Genomic DNA, 15,507 nt, shown 5'->3' on the forward strand with positions numbered 1-15,507 from the left:
TGCTGACCGATGTTGACCACATGCCTATTTGTTATCCTAATGATTACCATCATCAGTATCACCTAACCACTTGGTACAGTAATATAGTAAACAATTATAAACTGTTCTTTTTCTAATGTTCCAATGTTATTGTTTTGCCTGTAGAATCTGGAACCAATTACGTTTTTAGTTTAATTTGTTTTCACTGGTTTTTATTGGACGGTTTTAGGACAGTTCAGCCTGCGACAATCAGAAACACATTTATACATTCCACAGTGATGCAACAGTACATAACTGTCTCCCCCCCCCCCTCTACCTTCCTCTTTTTCATAGCAATTCTTCACTGTTCTCCATCCCTTCTCTCTCTCTCTCTCTCCCTCTCTGTCTCTCTCTGTCTCTCTGTCTCTCTCTCTCTCTCTCTCTCTGTCTCTCTCTCTCTCTCTCTCTCTGTCTCTCTCTCTCTGTCTCTGTCTCTCTCTCTCTGTCTCTCTCTCTCTCTCTCTCTCTCTCTCTCTCTCTCTCTCTCTCTCTCTCTCCCTCTCTGTCTCTCTCCGTCTCTCTCTCTCCCTCTCGCTCTCTCTCTCTCTGTCTCTCTCTCTCCCTCTCTCTCTCTCTCTCTCTCTCTCTCTCCCTCCCTCTCCCCCTCTCTCTCTCTCTCACACTCTCTCTCTCAGACTGGACCATGTGAATGTGGTAGCAGCGAGGGAGGTTCCTGAAGGGCTGCAGTCCTCCTTACGCATCAATGATCTACCTCTACTGGCCATGGAGTACTGTCAGGGAGGTGACCTGAGGAAGGTGTGTCACACACACACACAGACACACACACACACACAGAGCCTTATGCTGATCATGTTTCTCCTGTGTCTGTGTGTGTGTGTCTCTCCAGTATCTGAACCTGTTGGAGAACTGCTGTGGAATGAGGGAGGGTTCCATCCTTATTCTGCTACGGGACATATGTGAGTAATAGTTCTAAGGTGTTGCATTTACACACTGATTTTGACTAATTCTCACAGTGTCAGACATGGTGTAGCATGATGTCTGTGTCATATGCCAGCAGTTTGGCCATGTTCCACGTTCTTGATGGTGACATCACAGAGCCACTTCCTCTGAGGCGGCAGTTAATGTGTGATAAACTTCCTGTTGGATGGAGTAAATGTGCGGGGACTTTGTGTGTCACACACACCTGTCTGTCTGACCTTTAGAGTGACATCATCAACGTCCCTAACCACAGGCCAGTCACCATTGACAGTATTCACACATAGTGTGATGATTTGATTCCTGCACAGGCCACATGTACTGAATATATGTGTTTACTGTGAGCTTCTGGTTTTGGATAATAGTGTCTTCTAAATGACTATGTTAGTACATGTATATTACATAGTGAAGACAAGCCAGGGTGTCCAGTGAACCCAGAAACATGTGTTTTTATTGTTCTTTATAATCATGGAGTAGAGGTCTTTTTAGATGCTCCACGGTTGCTGAACTTTAACTGCTGGCATGTTTCAGATGAGTTTTGTTTTGATACTTTGACACAGTGTTTTCCATCACTCTGTATACCTTTTACGTTCAGCAGACTCTTTTATCCAGAGACACTTACAGGAGCAAGTAAGGTTAAGTGCCTTACTCAAGAGTACATTGACAGATTTTTCACTGGCTTGACATGACCAGACATGACCATACTAAATATAAAGCTGAACGTCATAAGCTAACTTCAAACTTCCTGATATTCATAGGCACACATCGTCACACTCACACCAAATAAATCATCTGAAACATGCACGCAGATATGAGAGCGCAGGACCGTGTACAGACTTCTACACTTGAACACACTCACACCATACAGGAGGAAACACGCATCAATAAACAAACACACACACGCTCAGGAATGCATATATAAATCCATACATCTCACATCTATGAGATCAGGCACAGACAGACAGGTGAAAACACTTGAAATACAGGCATGCAAAACATATACTCAAGTAGTAATACACACACAAATCATTCCTCTTCCTGTTGAACTTTGTTGGGAACTTCCTACTGATGAGGGTTTTACAATGTAGCACCCACTGGGCCCTGACACACACACATACAGGGGCACTGGGGTTACGGTATCCACATCATTTAACACTCGTAGCCAACTCCCATTGACAGACACACACACACACACACACGCGCGCGCATCATGCTGCTTTTCGATACCCTATTAGCAGTGTAATGTAATGCCAAATGATTCACCCCCTAAATGATGCTGTGACGCTCTCCTCCGGTTAGTCTGTATGGACAAGAGAAAGTAGGAAAGAAGCCCAGGATCCTATTTGATTACATGTTTGATTAAAATACCCGGATCCTGATTGATTACACTGGGTTGTGACTGGATAGCTTGGCTTTGTTTATTATCTCTCTCTCTCCCCCCTCTCTCTGTCTCCTAGCCTCTGCTCTGACCTACCTTCATAAGAAGAGGATCATCCACAGAGATCTGAAGCCAGAGAACATCGTCCTCCAGCAGGGAGAGAAGAGAGTGAGTCTCCCTGTGTGATTTTAGAAACTGAACTCTTTGCAGTCACTCCCAGAAAAATACCTAGGATTTGGCTCAATAGGCTAACTTGATCTTGAGTCGCACAGACGATATGGGTTCATTACCTGCGTAATCACAGAACCACAAACCACTGCAAACCCCAAAGCCGACAGACACCCCATCTCTGGAATAGATCCTACCTTGCATAATATGTGGACATCTAGTTAATGAGGCAGAATAAACCATCCATCAGTAAACTCCTCAATATGTTTGCATGGACAGAAATACAGTTCTATAACTAAGGCCAGACATACTAAAACATGTTGTTGCTAAATGGTTATTTACTCCCTTGTATTATTTCATAGCATGAAGGCTACGGCACAAAACACATTCATTTCTCTCCGGTTTAAATTGGCCGTAAATGTTTTTCATGGTGAAATGTTTCACACACAATAGCAATACTAAACACCCTCCTGGTGAAGGTGAGTGTTTGGAGTTCAGGACTTGTTGTATAACTATTATATGAAACAGTTTTAAAAGGCCATAGAGCAACAAAGTAGTTATTTGATATTTCTGAGTTAATGATATGTTATGTAGTTACTGTTTAACCGTGTCATTTCTTAGTCAATACTAGTAATATGTCATACATTATGAAGTTAAGCATAACCGTTGACACTGTTATCTCTTCGTCTCTGTAGTTGATCCATAAGATCATAGATCTGGGCTACGCCAAGGAACTGGACCAGAACAGTCTGTGTACCTCATTCGTTGGAACACTGCAATACCTGGTGTGTGGCGCTACTGTGGCTAACACTTCTTCTATCTGTTCTATTTCTACATATCTGTGGTAGAATCAGAATAACTTTTATTCGTCAACACATTTACTAGGAATGATCTCACTTCCCCTCTCTTTTATTTTAGCTCTCATAGATTCCTCTTTTTCATAGCAATTCTTCACTGTTCTCTATCCCTTCTCCCACTCTTTCTCTCTCTCTCTCTCTCTCTCTCTCTCTCTCTCTCTCTCTCTCTCTCTCTGTCTCTCTCTGTCTCTCTCTGTCTCTCTCTGTCTCTCTCTTTCTCTCTCTTTTTCTCTCTCTCTGTCTCTCTCTCTCTCTCTCTCTCTCTCTCTCTGTCTCTCTCAGGCTCCAGAGCTCTTGGAGAGACAGAAGTATACAGTGACTGTGGATTATTGGAGCTTTGGTACATTGGTGTTTGAGTGCATCACTGGGTTCCGGCCTTTTCTGCCAACCTGGCAACCCGTGCCCTGGTACTGCCACACACAAACGAACACACACTCACTACACACACACACACACACACACATCCTCCAGCTAAACCTCTTATTGTCTTTTCCCCTGTTAGAAACACAGACCCATTGTTGCTTTATCCTGCTGTGTTTAACCTTGAGCTACAATAATAAACGTGTTGAATGTTATTCCTAAAGGGTGGGATGTTTGGTTATAATAGATCCCACTCCAGACTCAAAATGATTATATTTCAACACGCTATCAAAGACCTACATAATGAGGGGAAATGTGTGTGTACTGCCCATGTGGGCCTCTGAGGCCAGCGTTGACAAGACTGGCATGGCCAAGCTTGCATTCCATATGTATGTGCATGTGTGTGCGTGCGTGTGTGTTTGTCTGTGTGCAAGCATGCGAATGTTATTGTTAGCAATCTAAGCAATTGAAATAGAAAAATACTAATGATCTGTTCTCCTCCCCCTCATCTCTCTTTCTCTCTGTCTCATTCCCTCTCTCAGGCATAGTAAGTTGAAGTTGAAGCAGGATCATGACATTGTGGTTTATGAGGACCTGACAGGGGAGGTGCGCTTCTCTAAACACCTTCCCCAGCCCAACAACCTCAACACGTGAGTCACTACACCGCCACCTGGGGGCCATTTCAACTCGCCTATAAAGTACCTTCAATTTATTAAGACACAAGATAAGTAATTTGATCATTTGGGTGAATTATTCCTCATTGCGTGTGTGTGTGTTGTAGTCTGTTGTTGGGCCGTCTAGAAAGCTGGCTGCAGCTGATGCTGAGGTGGTCTCCCCAGGAGAGAGGCAAGGCAGATCCCCAGACCACTTCCTCAGACTGCTTCTCTCAGCTAGAGACTATACTGGAGCTGAAGGTACACTACACACACACTTTCTCTCTCTTTAATTCAATACAAATCCCTCTCACAGGATCCTTGTTTGGCTAGACACTGGGTTGTAATGGTAGGATTGGATTGTGTTTATTTTCTCTCTAACTCTCTCTCTCTCTCGCTAGCTGGTTCACGTATTGAACATGGTGTCTGCTAAGATCTTCACCTACTCTGTCTCAGCCAATGAGAGCGTGGCTGATCTGCAGCAGCGAATCGGGTCTGACACCAACATCCCTCCAGCCAATCAAGAGCTACTGTTGGAGGCGGGACTAGCCCTGGAGCCACAGGGAGAGGCGGGGCAGTGTGCCATCGACTACACTGTAATCTATCTGATGTTTATACATAATCTAAAATCCAATCAAAATGTCTTTCATATAGCATGTCAGACAGAGCAGTCAAGATATTGCAGGTGTAAAGGCTAATAAGAAGTCTTCATGTATCTTTACTATCTCTCTCTCTCTCAGGAGATAGACGGGAGGAGGACAGACCTTCCCCTGGTGTTCCTGTTTGACCGTTCCTCCTGCACCTACGAGCCCCAGTTCACCCCCCGCACAATGCCAGAGAACATACGCTTTGTCCGTGAGTAGACCCGCACACTAATGCTAAGAAAAGTGAAAAATATCTATGAATAGTGGTCATCTCTGACAACCGTCTCTACTTTTTACATGTGAATATGTGAGGATTCTGTTATACATTGGAACTCTCTCTTTATCTTTCTCTCTTTCCATCTCTCTCTTTTTATTTTTCTCTCTCCCACTCAGAGACGGATCCTAAGCACGTGTTGTCTTACAGTCCTCTGAGGAGGACCTGGGGCCAGGCCTGGGACACCATCCGCACCCTGAAGGAGGACTGGCAGAGGTTACAGCAGGGACAGAAAGCTGCTCTGTAAGATTCAAAAACACACTTATTCTACCCGGGGAGTCAAATGTCAAATACTTAAAGAGATTTGTCCAGTACAATGAAAGTCATGTAATAGTCCCAAAACTCTCTCTCTCTCTCTCTCTCTCTCTCTCTCTCTCTCTCTCTCTCTCTCTCTCTCTCTCTCTCTCTCTCTCTCTCTCTCTCTCTCTCTCTCTCTCTCTCTCTCTCTCTCTCTCTCTCTCTCTCTCTCTCTCTCTCTCTCTCTCTCTCTCTCTCTCTCTCTCTCTCTCTCTCTCTCTCTCTCTCTCTCTCTCTCACTCACACTCACACTCACACACTCTCTCTCTCTCTCTCTCACACTCTCTCTCTCTCTCTCTCAGCATGAGTTTGCTGAGACACAACAGCTCCCTGTCGAAGCAGAAGAATGAGATGGTATCTATGAACCAGAGGCTGACGGCCAAACTAGACTTCTTCTCTACCAGCCTGCACATAGACATGGATAAATACCAGGAGCAGAGAGCTACAGGGATAGGTATGCTACTGGATACATAGGTACTGTACTGTACAGGGGTCACACTGGAATATATCAGGACTAGACAACAGTCATAGTATATTTTTATGACTGCCCCAGACTGCAGCTCAGCATGGATAGGTTGGCTATATATTGACTTTACACTAGGTGTACAAAACATTAGGAACACCTGCTCTTTCCATGACATAGACTGACCAGGTGAATCCAGGTGAAAGTTGTGATACCTTACCTGTTAAATCCACTTAATTTAGTGTAGATGAAGGGGAGGAGACAGGTTAACATTTTACTGCTCTGGGCTAAATCAGGGTCACACAGATTGATTATTTGTAGTCTTAATAAAATCTACTATGAAACAAACGTATACACCTCACACACATGGTTATGGGCTTTAAAAAAGAAGACACCTGTACCATGTCAGATATAGAGTTGTAATGTATTACATTTTGAGTTTGCATCCCAATATTACACTTTATATACACTACCATTCAAAAGTTTGGGGTCACGTAGAAATGTCCTTGTTTTTGAAAGAAAAGCACATTTTTTGTCCATTAAAAAAACATCTAATTAATTAGAAATACAGTATAGACATTGTTAATGTTGTAAAAAACTATTGTAGCTGGAAACGGCTGAATTTGTAATGGAATATCAAATCAAATCAAATTTTATTTGTCACACACATGGTTAGCAGATGTTAATGCGAGTGTAGCGAAATGCTTGTGCTTCTAGTTCCGACAATGCAGTAATAACCAACAAGTAATCTAACTAACAATTCCAAAACTACTGTCTTATACACACAAGTGTAAAGGGATAAAGAATATGTACATAAGGATATATGAATGAGTGATGGTACAGAGCAGCATAGGCAAGATACAGTAGATGGTATCGAGTACAGTATATACATATGAGATGAGTATGTAAACAAAGTGCCATAGTTAAAGTGGCTAGTGATACATGTATTACATAAAGATGCAGTAGATGATATAGAGTACAGTATATACGTAGACATATGAGATGAAAAAATGTAGGGTAAGTAAAATTATATAAGGTAGCATTGTTTAAAGTGGCTAGTGATATATTTTACATAATTTCCCATCAATTCCCATTATTAGAGTGGCTGGAGTTGAGTCAGTGTGTTGGCAGCAGCCACTCAATGTTAATGGTGGCTGTTTAACAGTCTGATGGCCTTGAGATAGAAGCTGTTTTTCAGTCTCTCGGTCCCAGCTTTGATGCACCTGTACTGACCTCGCCTTCTGGATGATAGCGGGGTGAACAGGCAGTGGCTCGGGTGGTTGATGTCCTTGATGATCTTTATGGCCTTCCTGTAACATCGGGTGGTGTAGGTGTCCTGGGGGGCAGGTAGTTTGCCCCCGGTGATGCGTTGTGCAGACCTCACTACCCTCTGGAGAGCCTTACGGTTGTGGGCGGAGCAGTTGCCGTACCAGGCGGTGATACAGCCCGCCAGGATGCTCTCGATTGTGCATCTGTAGAAGTTTGTGAGTGCTTTTGGTGACAAGCCAAATTTCTTCAGCCTCCTGAGGTTGAAGAGGCGCTGCTGCGCCTTCTTCACGATGCTGTCTGTGTGGGTGGACCAATTCAGTTTGTCTGTGATGTGTTTGCCGAGGAACTTAAAACTTGCTACCCTCTCCACTACTGTTCCATCGATGTGGATAGGGGGGTGTTCCCTCTGCTGTTTCCTGAAGTCCACAATCATCTCCTTAGTTTTGTTGACGTTGAGTGTGAGGTTATTTTCCTGACACCACACTCCGAGGGCCCTCACCTCCTCCCTGTAGGCCGTCTCGTCGTTGTTGGTAATCAAGCCTACCACTGTTGTGTCGTCCGCAAACTTGATGATTGAGTTGGAGGCGTGCGTGGCCACGCAGTCGTGGGTGAACAGGGAGTACAGGAGAGGGCTCAGAACGCACCCTTGTGGAGATGTTGTTTCCTACCTTCACCACCTGGGGGCGGCCCGTCAGGAAGTCCAGTACCCAGTTGCACAGGGCGGGGTCGAGACCCAGGGTCTCGAGCTTGATGACGAGCTTGGAGGGTACTATGGTGTTAAATGCCGAGCTGTAGTCGATGAACAGCATATCTACATAGGCGTACAGAGGCCCATTATCAGCAACCATCACTCCTGTGTTCCAATGGCACGTTGTGTTAGCTAATCCAAGTTTATCATCTTAAAAGGCTAATTGATCATTAGAAAAAACTTTTGAAATTACTTTAGCACAGCTGAAAACTGTTGTCCTGATTAAAGAAGCAATAACTCTGGCCTCGTCAGTCTATTCTTGTTCTGAAAAATGAAGTCTATTCCATGCCAGCAATTGCCAAGAAACTGAAGATCTCGTACAACGCTGTGTACTACTCCTTTCACAAAACAGCACAAACGGTCCCTAACCATAATAGAAAGAGGAGTGGGAGGCCCCAGTACACAACTGAGCAAGAGGACAAGTACATTAGAGTGTCTAGTTTGAGAAACAGACGCCTCGCAAGTCCTCAACTGGCAGCTTCATTAAATAGTACCTTCAAAACACCAGTCTCAACGTCAACAGGGAAGGCGACTCCAGGATGCTGGCCTTCTAACATAATTGCAAAAGGGTTTTCTAATGATCAATTAGCCTTTTAAAATGATAAACTTGGATTAGCTAACAACGTGCCATTGGAACACAGGAGTGATGGTTGCTGATAATGTACGTATGTAGATATTCCATTAAAAATCAGCCGTTTTCAGATACAATAGTCATTTACAACATTAACAATGTCTACACTGTATTTCTGTTATTTTAATGGACAAAAACTTTGCTTTTCTTTCAAAAACAAGGACATTTCTAAGTGACCCCAAACTTTTGAACAGTAGTGTGCATCACAGAAGACTGAAGTATAACATAATGCCTTTGGTCATTGACTGCAGTAAAGGGCTACAGGATTTAACATTTTTGAGACAATTCTGACATGGATTGTGTATGTGTGCCAAAATGGGCCAGCATCCCTATGGAATGCTTTCGACACGTTGTAGAGTCCATGCCCTGACGAATGGAGGCTGTTCTGAGGGCAAAAGGGGGTGCAACTCAATATGAGGAAGGTGTTCCAAATGTTTAATACACTCAGTGTATATTCCACACTATAGTACTAGACTAGTGTAATGTAAGGTGTTCTGTCTCTAGCCTCTGAAAAGCTGCTGGGTGTGTGGAGGGAGATGGAGCAGACTGCAGTCAGCTGTGGCCAGGTAAGTGTGCGTGCCGGCCTTCCTACTTGTGTGTTTGTGTTTTGTTTGTGTGGTATGTGTGTGTGTGTAAATGTGTTTGTGTTGCAGGCAGAGAGGGTGACAGAGCTGGACGAGGAGATGATGCTCCTCCAGACAGACATCGTGGACCTCCAGAGACAACCGTGGAGGAGTGGAGAGGCCCTGGACACACTGTAAGAGACAGACAGAAATATCTCAATAGACCAGTCTTTAATCCAGAACAAGATCTAGAAATGCATCTATCCAGTTTCCCCCTAGCAGCTGATGCCTGGCCGTTAGTGAGATAAAACATGAACTGCTCCCTCTCTCCTCTTTCGGCCACAGTGAGGGGAAGGCCATGGAGTTGTTCCGTAAGCTGAAAGAGAAACCTAGAGGTTGGTTTACCACTTCTCCATTCATCACCATTTACCATCACAGTATAGACTTCTGCTGTCTACTTATGATTCTGAGAACATGTCATTATAGACTGGAAAACTTCCTCGCTCCCTTCTCCCGCTCTATCTCCTTCCCCCTGTCTGTCTCTTTTTCTATCTCTCTCTCTCCCCTCTCCTTCCCCCTGTCTGTCTCTGTTTCTATCTCTCTCTCTCTCTCGCTCCCCTCTCCTTCCCCCTGTCTGTCTCTGTTTCTATCTCCTCTCTCTCTCTCTCTCTCCCCTCTCCCTCCCACCGTCTGTCTCTGTTTCTATCTCCTCTCTCTCTCTCTCCCCTCTCCTTCCCCCTGTCTGTCTCTTTTTCTATCTCTCTCTCTCTCTCTCTCTCTCCCCTCTCCTTCCCCGTCTGTCTCTGTTTCTATCTCCTCTCTCTCTCTCTCTCTCTCCCCTCTCCCTCCCGCCGTCTGTCTCTGTTTCTATCTCCTCTCTCTCTCTCTCCCCTCTCCTTCCCCCTGTCTGTCTCTGTTTCTATCTCCTCTCTCTCTCTCTCTCCCCTCTCCTTCCCCCTGTCTGTCTCTGTTTCTATCTCCTCTCCCTCTCTCTCTCCCTCTCCCTCCCCCTGTCTGTCTCTGTTTCTATCTCCTCTCTCTCTCTCTCTCTCTCCCCCCTCTCCTTCCCCCTGTCTGTCTCTGTTTCTATCTCCTCTCTCTCTCTCTCTCCCCTCTCCCTCCCGCCGTCTGTCTCTGTTTCTATCTCCTCTCTCTCTCTCTCTCTCTCTCTCTCTCTCTCTCTCTCTCTCTCTCTCTCCCCTCTCCCTCCCGCCATCTGTCTCTGTTTCTATCTCCTCTCTCTCTCTCTCCCCTCTCCTTCCCGCCGTCTGTCTCTGTTTCTATCTCTTCTCTCTCTCTCTCTCTCTCTCTCTCTCTCTCTCTCTCTCTCTCTCTCTCTCTCCCCTCTCCCTCCCGCCGTCTTTCTCTGTTTCTATCTCCTCTCTCTCTCTCTCCCCTCTCCCTCCCCCCGTCTGTCTCTGTTTCTATCTCTTCTCTCTCTCTCTCTCTCTCTCTCTCTCTCTCTCTCTCTCTCTCTCTCCCCTCTCCCTCCCGCCGTCTGTCTCTGTTTCTATCTCCTCTCTCTCTCTCTCTCTCTCTCTCTCCCGCCGTCTGTCTCTGTTTCTATCTCTTCTCTCTCTCTCTCTCTCTCCCCTCTCCCTCCCGCCGTCTGTCTCTGTTTCTATCTCCTCTCTCTCTCTCTCCCCTCTCCCTCCCCCCGTCTGTCTCTGTTTCTATCTCCTCTCTCTCTCTCTCCCCTCTCCCTCCCCCTGTCTGTCTCTGTTTCTATCTCCTCTCTCTCTCTCTCCCCTCTCCCTCCCGCCGTCTGTCTCTGTTTCTATCTCCTCTCTCTCTCTCTCCCCTCTCCCTCCCGCCGTCTGTCTCTGTTTCTATCTCCTCTCTCTCTCTCTCTCCCCTCTCCCTCCCACCGTCTGTCTCTGTTTCTATCTCCTCTCTCTCTCTCCCCTCTCCCTCCCCCGTCTGTCTCTGTTTCTATCTCCTCTCTCTCTCTCCCCTCTCCCTCCCCCCGTCTGTCTCTGTTTCTATCTCCTCTCTCTCTCTCTCTCTCTCTCTCTCTCTCTCTCTCTCTCTCTCTCTCTCTCTCTCTCTCTCTCTCTCTCTCTCTCCCCTCTCCCTCCCCCGTCTGTCTCTGTTTCTATCTCCTCTCTCTCTCTCCCCTCTCCCTCCCCCCGTCTGTCTCTGTTTCTATCTCCTCTCTCTCTCTCTCTCTCTCTCTCTCTCTCTCTCTCTCTCTCTCTCTCTCTCTCCCCTCTCCCTCCCGCCGTCTGTCTCTGTTTCTATCTCCTCTCTCTCTCTCTCTCTCTCTCTCTCTCTCTCTCTCTCTCCCCTCTCCCTCCCGCCGTCTGTCTCTGTTTCTATCTCCTCTCTCTCTCTCTCTCTCTCCCCTCTCCCTCCCACCGTCTGTCTCTGTTTCTATCTCCTCTCTCTCTCTCCCCTCTCCCTCCCCCGTCTGTCTCTGTTTCTATCTCCTCTCTCTCTCTCCCCTCTCCCTCCCCCCGTCTGTCTCTGTTTCTATCTCCTCTCTCTCTCTCTCTCTCTCTCTCTCTCTCTCTCTCTCTCTCTCTCTCTCTCCCCTCGCCCTCCCGCCGTCTGTCTCTGTTTCTATCTCCTCTCTCTCTCTCTCTCTCTCTCTCTCTCTCTCTCTCCCCTCTCCCTCCCGCCGTCTGTCTCTGTTTCTATCTCCTCTCTCTCTCTCTCTCTCTCTCCCCTCTCCCTCCCGCCGTCTGTCTCTGTTTCTATCTCCTCTCTCTCTCTCTCTCTCTCTCCCCTCTCCCTCCCGCCGTCTGTCTCTGTTTCTATCTCCTCTCTCTCTCTCTCTCTCTCTCTCTCTCCCCTCTCCCTCCCCCGTCTGTCTCTGTTTCTATCTCCTCTCTCTCTCTCCCCTCTCCCTCCCCCGTCTGTCTCTGTTTCTATCTCCTCTCTCTCTCTCCCCTCTCCCTCCCCCCGTCTGTCTCTGTTTCTATCTCCTCTCTCTCTCTCTCTCTCTCTCTCTCTCTCTCTCTCTCTCTCCCCTCTCCCTCCCCCCGTCTGTCTCTGTTTCTATCTCCTCTCTCTCTCTCTCTCTCTCTCTCTCTCTCTCTCTCTCTCTCCCCTCGCCCTCCCGCCGTCTGTCTCTGTTTCTATCTCCTCTCTCTCTCTCTCTCTCTCTCTCTCTCTCTCTCTCTCTCTCTCTCTCTCTCTCTCTCTCTCTCTCTCTCTCCCCTCTCCCTCCCGCCGTCTGTCTCTGTTTCTATCTCCTCTCTCTCTCTCTCTCTCTCTCCCCTCTCCCTCCCGCCGTCTGTCTCTGTTTCTATCTCCTCTCTCTCTCTCTCTCTCTCTCCCCTCTCCCTCCCCCCGTCTGTCTCTGTTTCTATCTCCTCTCTCTCTCTCTCTCTCTCTCTCTCTCTCTCTCTCTCTCTCTCTCTCTCCCCTCGCCCTCCCGCCGTCTGTCTCTGTTTCTATCTCCTCTCTCTCTCTCTCTCTCTCTCTCTCTCTCTCTCTCTCTCTCTCTCTCTCTCTCTCTCTCTCTCTCTCTCTCTCTCCCCTCGCCCTCCCGCCGTCTGTCTCTGTTTCTATCTCCTCTCTCTCTCTCTCTCTCTCTCTCTCTCTCTCTCTCTCTCTCTCTCTCTCTCTCTCTCTCTCCCCTCTCCCTCCCGCCGTCTGTCTCTGTTTCTATCTCCTCTCTCTCTCTCTCTCTCTCTCCCTCTCTCTCTCTCCCCTCTCCCTCCCCCGTCTGTCTCTGTTTCTATCTCCTCTCTCTCTCTCTCTCTCTCTCTCTCTCTCTCTCTCTCTCTCTCTCCCCTCTCCCTCCCGCCGTCTGTCTCTGTTTCTATCTCCTCTCTCTCTCTCTCTCTCTCTCCCCTCTCCCTCCCCCGTCTGTCTCTGTTTCTATCTCCTCTCTCTCTCTCTCTCTCTCTCTCCCCTCTCCTTCCCCGTCTGTCTCTGTTTCTCTCTCCTCTCTCTCTCTCTCCCCTCTCCTTCCCCGTCTGTCTCTGTTTCTATCTCCTCTCTCTCTCTCTCTCTCTCTCTCCCCTCTCCCTCCCCCGTCTGTCTCTTTTTCTATCTCCTCTCTCTCTCTCTCCCCTCTCCCTCCCCCGCCTGTCTCTGTTTCTATCTCCTCTCTCTCTCTCCCCTCTCCTTCCCCGTCTGTCTCTGTTTCTATCTCCTCTCTCTCTCTCTCTCTCTCTCTCTCCCCTCTCCCTCCCCCCGTCTGTCTCTGTTTCTATCTCCTCTCTCTCTCTCTCTCTCTCTCTCCCCTCTCCCTCCCCCCGTCTGTCTCTGTTTCTATCTCCTCTCTCTCTCTCTCTCTCTCCCCTCTCCCTCCCCCCGTCTGTCTCTGTTTCTATCTCCTCTCTCTCTCTCTCTCTCTCCCCTCTCCCTCCCCCCGTCTGTCTCTGTTTCTATCTCCTCTCTCTCTCTCTCTCTCCCCTCTCCTTCCCCCGTCTCTCTCTCTTCCCTCCCCTCCCTCTCTCTCTCTTCCCTCCCCTCCCTCTCTCTCTCTTCCCTCCCCTCCCTCTCTCTCTCTTCCCTCCCCTCCCTCTCTCCAGACCAGAGGTGTGGGGGGGACAGTCAAGAGGTAGTACGTCTGGTGGTCCAGGCAGTCCAGTTCTACGAGAGGAAACTCAAAGACTTCTACACACACCTCAGGTGTCCATGCACACACACATTAGTCTACACACATCTCAGGTGTCCATGCACACACACACACACACTAGTCTACACACACCTCAGGTGTCCATGCACACACACACACATTAGTCTACACACACCTCAGGTGTCCATGCACACACACACTAGTCTACACACACCTCAGGTGTCCATGCACACACACACACACTAGTCTACACACACCTCAGGTGTCCATGCACACACACACACACTAGTCTACACACACCTCAGGTGTCCATGCACACACACACACACTAGTCTACACACACCTCAGGTGTCCATGCACACACACACACACACACTAGTCTACACACACCTCAGGTGTCCATGCACGCACACACACACACACTAGTCTACACACACCTCAGGTGTCCATGCACACACACACACACTAGTCTACACACACCTCAGGTGCCATGCACACACACACACTAGTCTACACACACCTCAGGTGTCCATGCACACACACACACTAGTCTACACACACCTCAGGTGTCCATGCACACACACACACACACTAGTCTACACACACCTCAGGTGTCCATGCACACACACACACACACTAGTCTACACACACCTCAGGTGTCCATGCACACACACGCACTAGTCTACACACACCTCAGGTGTCCATGCACACACACACACACACTAGTCTACACACACCTCAGGTGTCCATGCACACACACACACACTAGTCTACACACACCTCAGGTGTCCATGCACACACACACACACACTAGTCTACACACACCTCAGGTGCCGTTCCATATACACACATTTGCGTTTTCACTCTCCCTGCGGTACGACAAGTGTGTGTGTTTGTGTTGCAGTAAGACAGTGGTGTGTCGTCAGCGTGTAATGGAGCTGCTACCCCGTGTAGAGGGCGTGGTACAGAGAATGGCTGAGAGTGAACAGGTCCTGATGAATCTACAGGAGAGACGGCAGAGGGAACTATGGAACCTGCTGAAAGTAGCCTGTGTAAGTGCACACACAAATGCATACAGAAACATGGACACACACACACACACACACACACACACACACACACACACACACACACACACACACACACACACACACACACACACACACACACACACACACACACACACACACACACACACACACACACACACACACACACACACACACACACACACACACACACACACACACACTCCTGATCAGTGTGTATCCTTGGTTGTTATTCAGAGTAAGGTGCGCAGCCCGGTGAGTGGGAGTCCTGTGGATGGGGGACGCTCTTCCTCCTCTGTTCCCCCTCTACTGACCCCCAGACCCAGCCTACAGCAGCTGTGAGTACACCCACCCACTCACACACCTAATCAGGTGGACAGACAGACAGACAGACAGACAGGCGGGCGGATGGATGTGTTTATGATGGTGTGCTCTTCTCTGTAGTGAGTTGGTGTTTTGTGTGTATTTGAAGTGTGTGTGAGACTGCTTGTATGTGTGTGTGTTTCAGGGATGAGTCTCTGTTGGTGATCGAGGAGAGCAGGACGTTTGAGAGTCGACTACAGAGTCTGATACAGGAGACCATCCAGGAGTCTGAAAGTGATATGCAGGTACACACACACACACACACACACACACACACACACACACACACACACACACACACA

At 47.8% G+C, this 15,507-nt stretch overlaps 1 protein-coding gene across 3 annotated transcripts in view; it reads left to right on the forward strand.

Annotated features, from left to right (window-relative positions):
* ikbkb (inhibitor of nuclear factor kappa B kinase subunit beta) overlaps nucleotides 1-15,507 on the forward strand; it is a 35,235-nt gene that overhangs the window by 17,839 nt on the left and 1,889 nt on the right. For all 3 annotated transcript variants that reach the window (XM_036936068.1, XM_036936066.1, XM_036936065.1), the window contains exons 4-21: nucleotides 654-774; nucleotides 866-935; nucleotides 2,412-2,500; nucleotides 3,196-3,285; nucleotides 3,640-3,764; nucleotides 4,260-4,367; nucleotides 4,499-4,631; nucleotides 4,772-4,966; nucleotides 5,111-5,225; nucleotides 5,408-5,531; nucleotides 5,888-6,039; nucleotides 9,201-9,262; nucleotides 9,350-9,453; nucleotides 9,605-9,654; nucleotides 13,747-13,846; nucleotides 14,698-14,845; nucleotides 15,080-15,180; nucleotides 15,351-15,450. In XM_036936068.1, the coding sequence (XP_036791963.1) occupies nucleotides 654-774; nucleotides 866-935; nucleotides 2,412-2,500; nucleotides 3,196-3,285; nucleotides 3,640-3,764; nucleotides 4,260-4,367; nucleotides 4,499-4,631; nucleotides 4,772-4,966; nucleotides 5,111-5,225; nucleotides 5,408-5,531; nucleotides 5,888-6,039; nucleotides 9,201-9,262; nucleotides 9,350-9,453; nucleotides 9,605-9,654; nucleotides 13,747-13,846; nucleotides 14,698-14,845; nucleotides 15,080-15,180; nucleotides 15,351-15,450 (1,987 nt within the window). The remainder of the gene's footprint in view (nucleotides 1-653; nucleotides 775-865; nucleotides 936-2,411; nucleotides 2,501-3,195; nucleotides 3,286-3,639; nucleotides 3,765-4,259; nucleotides 4,368-4,498; nucleotides 4,632-4,771; nucleotides 4,967-5,110; nucleotides 5,226-5,407; nucleotides 5,532-5,887; nucleotides 6,040-9,200; nucleotides 9,263-9,349; nucleotides 9,454-9,604; nucleotides 9,655-13,746; nucleotides 13,847-14,697; nucleotides 14,846-15,079; nucleotides 15,181-15,350; nucleotides 15,451-15,507) is intronic.

Source organism: Oncorhynchus mykiss, chromosome 11 (assembly GCF_013265735.2).
Source record: "Oncorhynchus mykiss isolate Arlee chromosome 11, USDA_OmykA_1.1, whole genome shotgun sequence".
In the NCBI taxonomy this organism is placed as follows: domain Eukaryota; kingdom Metazoa; phylum Chordata; class Actinopteri; order Salmoniformes; family Salmonidae; genus Oncorhynchus; species Oncorhynchus mykiss.